At 39.5% G+C, this 11,446-nt stretch overlaps 1 protein-coding gene across 1 annotated transcript in view; it reads left to right on the forward strand.

Annotated features, from left to right (window-relative positions):
- The first annotated feature begins 1,450 nt into the window (after window positions 1–1,450).
- LOC111141729 (cardiolipin synthase 1) overlaps window positions 1,451–11,446 on the forward strand; it is a 24,226-nt gene continuing 14,230 nt past the window's right edge. The window contains exons 1-3 of the mRNA XM_022494519.1: window positions 1,451–1,903; window positions 4,631–4,768; window positions 9,535–9,664. Coding sequence (XP_022350227.1) covers window positions 1,598–1,903; window positions 4,631–4,768; window positions 9,535–9,664 — 574 coding nt within the window. The 5' untranslated portion in view covers window positions 1,451–1,597. The remainder of the gene's footprint in view (window positions 1,904–4,630; window positions 4,769–9,534; window positions 9,665–11,446) is intronic.

An 11,446-nucleotide genomic window follows, 5' to 3' on the forward strand; every position in this document is an offset into this window, starting at 1 on the left:
GTTGGCTTAATATATATGTATTATATATATATATATAATATATACGTATTAAATTTTTCCAGTTTTACCTGTAATTGATATACATCATTGTATACACTTAACATGATCTGAAACGAGTATATACTGGAAAATGATTACCATGATAAAAGACCACATAGTGCCAACTATTACAGGCAGACGGAGCATAGAGAAAACTCCCAAGAAACAGTGAGAAACTGTCTTAAATTAGGAAGAAGTGGAAAGAGCGAATAAAGGCAATTTAGTGAGTGAAAAGCACAGGAGAGATTGAAATAGTGCACATTCTCACTTCACAAGACTATCCAATGTCTGTCTATGAGAACTGTAGGTATTTGTTTCCAATATGGTTTTATTTTATTTATGGTTTTTTAAAAAATTATTTTCACATTGCTAAATCAGAAAGTTTAACTTTCCTCACAATGTCATATTTCAATGTGCACATAAGACATGAAAGATTTCTTTTGATAAATACTCAGATCTACAATGATTTTCAAATTCAGGTAGTCTTTTCCTTTCCTAACTACCTGAACTAAGAGTTCAAGATCAATTTTAAAGTGGGTCTGTCATCACAGATAGGGCTGGGGTGGGGTGTGGGGGCGAAACAGTGCTGAGGCAGCCAAGACCCATTCAAACCGAATTTGACACAGAACCCAATTAAGAAAACAGTTCTGCAACATTGCAATATTAATGCAAAATATGTCAGCAATCAATATACTTGCAATATTAATAATTAATGTATAATAATATTGATCAATGATAAGCTCATTCTTATTTTGGATATTCCTCTAATAAGCAAGTTTCTTAACCTCTCTCAGCCTAAATTTCCTATTTTGGAGTTGCTGGAAGGATTAAATGGGAGAATGCACTAGAACCTAGCTGTAATAAACACTTTCCTGGTAAACTTGTCATTTTCTAATCCCCACATTTTTGGCGTATTAAACGCTCAAAAGAGGGAAAAAGGCAGGGAGCTTGTATTAATGGCTTCTGTACCAGACACTTTATATATTATATTTAATTATAATTTACTTTAATAATTTAATAATTTAATTTAATAAATTTATAATTTAATATTTAACCCTCCCACGAGGACCCCCGGAGCGCCGCACACACCCCGGAGTCGGGGGTCTTCTGCAGGCCACGGGCCTCGAAGGGCTTCAGGCCGAGACCCGAAACGGCTCCTACGCTCTCGGGCCACATCGGCCCCACCGTCACTCAGCCCTACTAGTTCCTGTGCTCCCCTCCCCGCAGACCTCAGCTCCCGACCACGGCAGCAAGAAAGCCACCGCACCACGAACCTACGGCTCCCAGCTACCCCACCGTGCCTAACGCAACGCTCCTTCTGCTACCTCCGGGGGCGCTGGGAAGGCCAGCGCCGACGGTGTCGCAAAAGCGTCGCGAAGGCATCGTCCTTGGCGGCTCCGGGCCACCTGTATAAGCAAAGCGTGCTGGGGTTTGAAAACTGCAATGGAGGCGGCTGAGCTTCCCCGACGTTGTGGGCACTCTATGGAGAGGCGGCTCGCCAGTGCCCCCGGCTGCTGAGCTCTCGCCGCCTGTGTCCTCGCGGCCCGGCGGCAGGGCCATGCTGGCTTCGCGCGTGGCCCGCGGCTCGTGGGGGTTCCTTCGCAGCGCGGCATGGGCGCCAGGGGTGCGGCCGGGCAAGGGGCGCGCCCGCGGGGCTCTGCTGCGCTCGGTGCCTGGCTGCCTAGGCTGCCTGGTGGAGCGCTGGTGGCTGCGCCCCGCCGCGCTCGGTCTGCGGCTGCCAGGGGCCAACCCACGGGGCCACTGCTCCGGCGCGGGGAAGGCGGCTCCCGGGCCCACAGCCGGAGAGGACGCCGCCGCGGAGGCCCGGGGCGGCCGATGGGGCCAGGCGAGCGCCACCAGCCTGGTATGTATAGAGGAGGCGGTGGAGGGGCAACCCTGGGTGGGGATCGCGGGCCCTCACGGAGGTCGGACTTGGAGGAAGATACGTGCTCTGACTGCCCCAAGTCAGACATTTCCGTTCCAGAACTTGTAAACCGTTCCCTGAAGAGTAACGGGCAGGTCATTCAGTTGGGATGAATTTCAGAGGTGCCAGCCGAGTCCACCTTTAGTCTCGGCGGTCAAGTTAGAATTCCTCCTTCCCTACCCCCTTTCTGTCCGCACCTTAAGCGGGATCGGCCACAGGATATTGCATTGGTAAAAATAGCCTTCACTTGTCTTATTAAGTCTATTTTTAATTCTCTGAAGCCATTCCCCAATGTTTAGGGCAAGTCAGTAGGAATCTTTAGAAGAGTATACAAGCCTTTTGGTTTGTGCAGGTTTGGTTCACTATCATTTGACCTTTGGTAACCTTATGTATTACAAGATGAAGGATAATTAATCGTAATTAAAGGATTCTTTAATCTCTAATTATAGAAGAAGATTACAACTCTTTTTTTTTTGAGGTAATAGAACAAAATATTTGTCCGCTTACCTTTTGAAATACTGCCCAAGCAGCAGACACCAGAGCATGAATGTGGGAGAGCTTTTGATGTCATGTTAGCAAGGCTCATGCAATTATTACATCTTCAATTGTTATGTCTTCAGTGGGCCCTGTACCGCTTTCATCAGTTGTACAGCATGGGTTGAGGTGGCCACATCCTGGCCGGGGTCTCAGCTCCACTAATAGCTAAAGTATGTCGGGGTTTGAATGCTGGATGCTTTGAGGTTGCCATATGGTGGCTGAAGTCCTTCCCAGAGCCGCAGTAGTTGGTCGAGTATGCCACAGGTTATCTGGTTGGGTAATCTGAGATTAGCTCTCTTAATTGTAATTTATATACTTTTGCAAATGTAATGATTAGAAATTAATGAGGTACTTTAAAATATTTTATATGGAGCTAAAAATAAGTCTCTTTCACTGTTCCAACAACATTATAGTTCTGTTGATTAATTCGCCAAATGAAATGATCTGGCTGTTTGCAACTTTGTCTTTAATTTTGCCCTATGGGTATTTCTGACATTAATTTTGGGACTCTATTTTAGTATATGTGCTGCCTAAGCGAGCACTTGGGACTCTATTTTGACCTTTTGTTTTGTGATTCCTTTTTCTCAGTCATGAACTTCCCTCCCCACCCCCACCCCGAGTTGCTGTAATATTGGATCAGTGTTTGACTTACTCGGTACCACATTATGGTAAACAGACCATGGTAAACAGAGTTTTTTCTCTGGGTTCTGAAACACTCTGACCTTTGAACTTGAATTTGGAATATGTTCCCAGAATTTTCCCATTTCATTACATAATGTGTTCTACTTTCAATAAAGGGTCCTTGAGAAGAGGTTTGTACTACTTCTTGTTTGGTGATTTGTTTCCGGAGAATTTGAAGTTTTTTCTGTAGCTTTCAGTGGCAGTATTCTGCCATAACAACCCCATTCTCTTTTCAAATTAAGGTAAACATTTCTTACCAGTTCGTTAATAAACACAAATTTAGTATCTTTAGAGAACTGCTTTTTCTTATGGGATGGTTCATGGAATTTGAAAAGATTTCTTTAGAAATGGAAACTGTCACTGTTAACTTAATCAAAGTTAAGGTTCAGATTAATTGGTTACTAATTAAGAGTAGGGTTAGTCTCGTGAGGAGATAGTCCCATGGGGTAGGAGTTGGCAACCTTCACCAGTAGAGAAAAAGTCCAGGCTTTAGGGAGACATTTTCTTGGTATTATTTCTGTATCCTGTTGGGCAGGGTATCTTAGCTCCACTAGGGTGGGGCATTTTAAAGTTGAAATATTCTCATGCAACATTTTGTTTGGCAAGTAAGTAATGTTCTTCATAGTAGCTGCCAAAGAGCCCTTTTGTTAGTGCCAACTTCAAACAGCTTGGCTCCAAATGAAGTTTCAAGGAATATTAAAGCCCTCATATTCTAGGTGGAAATTTTAACATTTCATTTTCATGGCTGTTTTGAACAGATTTACATAATTTCTCTTTATTTCCTAAAGGTCTCAATCCCTATTTCTATCTCCCATTTTGTTCCAGCAATTATCCATTCAGTGATGAGATCATGGAATTAAATTTTTTTCCCCTCTTCATCATATGTCCATATACTGTACAGCATTTAGCCTTCCTTTGATGGGTATGTGCAGGGGAGGGAGAGAAGTTATTTGCTAAGCATTTTAGGCCAAAATGCCTGGGGTTGATAATTTGGCTTGTTTTTGTTTGTTTGTTTGTTTTTCCCTGATACTTCCATCTAGGCTTTCTACTTGAAGTATAAGATCTTCTTGAAGTTACACTGTTAAAAGCAGAGTGTTGTAAGGTTTTAATTCTAATCCTGAAGTCCTATATTAAAGCCTTGACCTATATGGTGAATAATACATATTCTTTTCTCTGTTTAGGAAATATGTGTGTGTGTGTACGTGTATGTACACACACTCTCTATATAGCAGACACTTTATGGGCATATGACATATCTTCATCTTCTGTATTTCTGACAGTTTTAGAGCTACGGTCTGTAAACAACAGAATGGATTTTAAAAGTCAAAGTATTAAATTTAAAGTTTATATAGTTTTTGACTCCTAAGTTGGTGTAAGCATATTTTTCTAATATGGTTAAAGTATGAATTCCTAGCATTTAATTTAAATTTTGTTGTCTTTGTGTTTCAGTATGAAAACCCATGGACTATCCCAAATATGTTGTCAATGACAAGAATTGGCTTGGCCCCAGTTTTGGGCTATTTGATTATTGAAGAGGATTTTAATATTGCACTAGGAGTTTTTGCTTTAGCTGGGCTAACTGATTTGGTAAGTTGTAAATGCACTCCCCCTGTTTTGCTCCCCTTTCAAATCCCAGGGTCTCTGGTACACTGAAATAGCACAGACTTGGTCTGCTTTTTCCTGGAAGGAAATCCTCAAGATGCGTTTGACCCAGTACTTTGTATAAGGACTTGTCTTTAACGTCTGTATGGAACTCTTTATTTTTTAAGTGATATAAGGAAGGAAGTGAAAGTTATTGGGAGGCATAGGAGGAGTGCTTTTTACTCTTGGTTTTTAACTTTTTAGTTAAAGAAAAACCCTTAGAAATTCCCAAGAAGCCAAGTATTTGCTTTAGGGATAGAAATAAAGGAGAGAAGTTATGAGACTATTTTTCTGTTTATTGTAATAGAAATACTCCGATCTTTAACAGCAATTGGTTTGGCTGGTGAGGGGCAGAAACAGTGGGTCAGTTCTTGTGACCAGGGAGCTTGTAGAGGTCAGAGCTCTACTCAGGTTTATGCTGGTGGGAGGCTTTAAGCATCCACACAGATTTGGTTTCTGATCCCTGCTCTGCAATGTCTGTCTGACTAACCCAGCAGAAGATCCTGCCCTGGGCCAGGCATTAGGCATCCTTCCTTCTTCCACTCCCCCAGTAGATGGACAGATGAAAAAATAGCCCTTTTATATCACTGTGTCAGTTTCAGAGGAGGGAAGGATTTATTTGGGTTATATCAAATTAGAACTTGGGAAATAATTTTATAATGGAAGGCAGCGTATGTGTGAAATAGGCTTTTGTGGACTACCAGCCATCAGCATGTGTGACTTTAATTGTATTTATCACCCACCTTGTTGCATAAGGGATTTAAAATTACTTTTTAAATTACACGTCCTCCAAAAACACAGTTGAGGAAAGTGGTGGAAAGATAGAGGAGAAGTTTAAGATCAGGGCAGAGTTCACATGTAGAAATAAATACATTATATCCTCATACAAGGCTGGTCTGAGATCTGTGTGAGCGCCCAGACAGGCAGTAATGGTTTGGTGCCTCTTCAGACTGATTTATGTTTGGAAAGTATTGCTTGATACTTACTTAATGAGGGTGAAGATAAACTAATTTTCTATAAATAACAGTTGTATAGTATCTGTTATGTCAGCTATTCCGTTTGAGGTTCACAGACACAGATTTCCACCTGCCCCTTAGCACCGGTGAACAATACAGGATTAAGTGAAGAATTTGCAGGGTAAACAAAGGAGGACATTTGCATTATATAGCATTTCCAAATATGCATCTCAGAATGGTTCCCACTTTTTTTTTTTTCAGAGTTTAGCTCCTATTTGTCACTCTTTCTCCCCATTCTCACAATTTCTTTCTTTCTTTTCTCTCTCTTTTTTTTTTTCTTTTTGTCCTTGCTTTTATCTCTGGAGCCTGAAGGTCTCTACTCAGACACACTCCAGGTCTGTCAAAGGCCGTTATATTGATAATGGATTTTTTTTTTTAATGTGAAAAGATCTTTTTTTAGTTACTGGATTTGCTCTTCTTTTCCTCATACCTTTTTTTAGCTGCCACATGAGATTGCCGTATTCACTGAACTCAGACAGGCCTCATTTACATTTTTCTAAATATACAGTGTATGCGAAAACCTGAGCTATCTGGCACCATGTTTCACATTTACTTCATGGAGGTTTTGATGCCTCTAGATTGGCCACTGGGCAGATAGTGGGAGTCGTGGGGAATTTAAGCAGGGGAATGACAAGGCCTGATTGATGTTGTATATGGGAAATAGGTTGTAGGAAGGCAAGAATGGAAGCAGAGAGGCTGATTAGGAGGCTTACAGTTACCTAGGGGAGTGGCAGTGGTAGTAGCTTGGTCTGGGTGGGAGTTTGGAGAGAAATGAGTGAGTTGGGATGTGTTTTGAAGATTGAGTTGATACGTCAGTGGATTGCATATGTGTAGTGAGAGAAATACGTCTGAAAGGCTGTTACTTTTTGTTTTCTTTTCAACAACTAGTGCATGAAGGTAACAATTTCTGTGATGAGCAACACTCAGGGTAGGACAGAATAGAAAAGTACCAAGAGTTGCTGTGCCTGTCAACGTAGAGGTAATCAGTTCGGTAGTCGTAGTTTGGAGTTGGAAGAAGTCAGGGTTAGAGATAAATTTGAGAGTTATCAGCATATGGATGGTCAAGTCTGGGTGAAGTGATTTTTGGCTGGATTAAAGAAGAGAAGGGGTCAGAGAAATGAGCAGTAGGTGAAGCAATAGAAAAGGAGCCCGTGAAGGACACTGAGAAAGAAGAGCTGGTGAGAAAGGAAGAAAATTAGACCATCAGGTGTACCAAAAGTTAAGTGAAGACAGTGCTTCAATTGTGTTAAGGTCAAGTATGCTAAAAATGTTGAATTCATTGGTGATCTTCATGAGCACCATCTCTAGAGGAGTGGGGACAGTCAGAGTGGTTTGGCGACAAATGTGAGGTATGATGACAATACACATGGCTTTGAGAAGGTTTTGCTTTATAGGGGTATAGGGAAGTAGGTCAAGGAAGGTAGTACTGGGGAAATTTTTGTTGTTAATTACCTGGTTAATTAAATGACCAGACAGAAAGGAGGAAATCGATGATGCAAGAGAGATGGGGGAGTAGAGAGGCAAATCAGAGAAGATGAGAGGGCCTGGGATCATGAATCAGGGAAGGCAGAGAATGTGTCTGGGTACAGCAGGTAGGTGGTGGATTTGTGGGTGGGAATATAAGGGAGTGCTAACAATCTGTTTCTGTTTTTCAAGGAAAGTATAGATATGATCATGAGTTAGAGTGAGAGGCTTTGGGAGTGAAGGAGGAGTAAGCTTGAAGTGCGAACAGACAGTGCGAAAAGAAAAGGTAAATAGTCAGGTGTGGGATTGCCAGGCAGTACTGAGCGCCCATGGGAGATTTATGATTCCGAATTTGAAGTGAGACCAGTTTAGCCCACTTGCGTGTTCTCGAGCAATGGTCGGTTGATTAGGTGCAGGCCTGGAGTAAGTACATGGATAGTTTTGTGTAAGGGTGGATAGAGAGTGAAGTGAGAGAGTTACAGATGTCTGCAAAGGAGCGATGATGTTGGTCACCTTGGAATCTAATGTAAGTAGAAGAACAGGGAGGACCAGACCAGAATGCTAGTGAAAAAGTGGAGGGTTAAGTTCCTTGAGATCAAAAGCTGAACTGAAACCTGAATCTTCCAAGGTCCCAGTGCCCAGTTCTAAACATTGTTACATGTAGTATATTTACTAGAAAATAGGTTCTTTCAGTGGCTGTAGTAAAAGCTAGTAACTGCTTTTTTTTCCTTGAGGATTTACTGAGTACTAAATAGTATTAATTCCATTATGTGCTGAAGACAATAAACCCTTTGAGGTAGGTTATACAGATGAGGAAAGGGAAGTTTGGGCCAAATAATTTCCCCAAGGTCACATAGTAAAGGGCTGAGCCAGGACTTGAACCAGTTATGTTCTGCTGCTAAAGAGCAAGTTCTTAACCATAGACCTCTAACTCACTCACTGGAGTACTTGAGATACAGAGGACTTATTTATCCTTTAAAATGTACATGCTAAATTATGTCTAAGTTGATTTCTCTTTGGTTCTTTGTCCTTGGAAATAGGACTAGAAAATTCAAACATTTGTTGAAGCTTGAAATTAAATAAAGTGAATGAAAGCCAGGTAGAGACATGGAAAGCCAGAAAATAACCTCCCTTATTTAATGGGAATAGGTGATAGATAGTTGCTTTCAATTCATCTTGTGGCCCCAGGATAATCAGATCTTTCCATTTCTCAAATGAAATTAGAGATCTGGACTTTTGTGGTAAGACTTGAATATTTAAATATTGGCAACTAATTTATGGTTTTGAAAGCTCTGGACAGGTTAAGCAGAAAGCTGCTCGCAGGCCCCATTTGGCCCATTGATAACCATGTATGACTTCTGCTTTAAAATATGATTGGCTTCCAGGAATAGTGAGTAAGTAATTTTCATATGAAGATTTTTAAGTAGGCCGGGTACAGAGGATTGATTTTTTTATTTTTTTTTAAGATTTATTTATTTTAGAGGAGAGAGAGAAAGCACACACATGCAGGTGAGTGGGGAGGGACAGAGGGAGAGAGTCTTACTAAGCAGATTCCCCACTGAATGTGGAGCTGAATGCGGAGCCCAATACGGAGCCCAATACAGGGCTGGGATCTCATGACCCGTGAGATCATGACCTGAGCCAAAAACCAAAAGCTGGACAACTGAACCAGCTGAGCCACCCAGGCGCCCCTGATGATTGAGTTTTTTATTCACATACAGTCAAACATGGAATTAACAGTTGCACTAAACAAAAAATAACAGTGAGAACTGTTGTGTTGGTTCTTACCATAGAAAAGTAGGTAGGAGTGAAAATCGAAGTCTTAGAGTTAACAGGTAGTCCTTGCAAGCAAAAGCAGCTATTTTGGCTGTAGTGAAATAACCCAAGACTCAAAGGAGTGGCTGCCAGTCCGTGTTCTGTCCGCCATGCTTTCTATGGCTTTGTTGGGGGTCCTTTAAATCTCTGTTTGTGTTTGGATTCAACCCACAACAGGGCCTTATGAAAATAAAAGAAATACTGGAAGGCCTTGAGAAAGAAAAGTACTGTAGAAAAATGAAATTGTTTTTAGACCAAACCAGTGAAAGAATGAGAAGGTTTGAGGGTAAGAAACAGAAGAGGTTTTATTAACATTTTATGAAAATATACTTGTTATTCTGGTATCTATTAACCTTCAAGATATCTACTCTGTATCTATTATGACATTTGTTTTAAAAAAAAAACTTCTATTTTCAGTTGGATGGATTTATTGCTCGAAACTGGGCCAATCAAAAATCAGCTTTGGGAAGTGCTCTTGATCCACTTGCTGATAAAATACTTATCAGCATCTTATATGTTAGCTTGACCTATGCAGATCTTATTCCAGGTAAGAACGCCATCCTGCGTACTTTTAAATAGCATAGGGAAGAATAACATTAGTCAGTTTAGAATTTCTCTTGATTGAGAGACAAATAATTTTTGTTTTAAAAATATATTTTTCAACTTTAAACTGTTTCCCTAATTTTAAACCATTGAACTGCTCTGATTGTCAAGCTGTTATTTTACTTTAGAATTTATGTCCTTGTTTTATTAGCAGAATCTGTTGTTTTAGATTGTTTGAAGTTAAATTTAAGCAAATATTATTTCACATTGCCAATTCATATTTAGAATTTTTTGAAATGGTATTTTATATTCCTACTTAGTGCCTGGTTTTTGAAAGCAATTTAAAGTTTTCTTAAGTCTGTTGCTTATTTAGTACAGTTTAATCAGAAAAAAATGAGAGCTCTGAAATCCTGAAAATGTTTATAAAATTTCACATTACTAGTTTTACTTAGACATTGTTATGCAACTTGAAATCATATATGTATATATATATAATATATATATATATAAATATGTATAGTTTGTACATTATCTGAATACTCTTTCTAACTAAATTTTACGATCTTTTGCTTTTTATTTTGCATGTGCTTTTCTGGTTGTTCATTTTCTACTTAAGCTGTATTTGTTAATTTTTCTCCCTTGGTTTAGATTAAACTGTTAATTTCCAAGTGTTAGAAATAGAATCCGAGAATAAAGCAAACATTGCCGCATGGTCTTTCATAGCATGTTGTTATTGCCATTTGATAGGAAGAAGTGTAATGGCATTTCAGTCTAGTATAGTCTTCTCAATCTACAGGCTCTTTTTCTCTTTTATTTTTAGGCTTTTAAATTCCCATGCCAAATTAAAAAATAAACTGGATTAATGTTTATGTGTTTCTTTGAAAGTCAGAATTTTGGTCTTTATACGGTTGGGGATGTTGAAGGGGCAAGGGTACTCTCATTCTAATATAATTTGTGGAGGGGAAAGGAACCTAAGCAACATTCTGTTGATTTTATTCAAGATCCAAATGATCTTGTATGTGTGTGCATGTGTGCACATACTTTCATGCCTCCAATTTTTTAGAGTTATTTTTGTATTTTGTTGTATTACTTTACAAAGGTTGATCAGATATTTCCCTTTTGAACAAAGAAATTGTATCCAGGTTTTAGCATAACAGATAATGTTCCTGTGAGGTTACCTGAATAATTGGTATGTGTTGTTTTGTAAGCTGAGAATTCTTTTTTGCTATTATTCTGGGAATTTCTGTTGACTGTCTTCTGTGTTGGGTCTATTTTTCCAAGTTTCTGTGCCTTCCTTGTTGAGAGTTTCCTTTTGGTGGAGTGCAACCTTCTGTTCTTTCCTGTGTAAGGATGTACTGTGGCAGCCAGAGTTTCAGAGGTCCATGATGTCTTTATTCTAAAAACAACTAAAATGTCTTTATTCTATCCTCCATACTTGATTGAGATTTGAATTGGGCATAACTTTCAGTTGCAGATCATTTTCACTAAGAATTTTGAAGACCCTGTTCTGTAGACTTCTAGATTCCATCTTGCTGTTGAGATGTCTCATGCCATTCGGGTACCTTTTCCTATATGTGATTATGTTTTGTATTGGAAAGTTTTTCTATTTTTTTGTTTGTTTACATTTTTTCTAGTTGATATTTTAGAAAAAAATTATCTCTCCTAAAAATTAATTTTCTAGCTATTTCTGTGGGTATCACATTATCCCAGCACTTTTTAAAAACAGATTTTATTTTTTCTTTTCTTTTCTTTTCTTTTCTTTTCTTTTCTTTTCTTTTCTTTTCTT

The sequence above is a fragment of the Enhydra lutris genome, unplaced genomic scaffold (genome assembly GCF_002288905.1).
Source record: "Enhydra lutris kenyoni isolate GAN:26980312 unplaced genomic scaffold, ASM228890v2 scaffoldscaffold6, whole genome shotgun sequence".
Taxonomy (NCBI): Eukaryota; Metazoa; Chordata; class Mammalia; order Carnivora; family Mustelidae; genus Enhydra; species Enhydra lutris.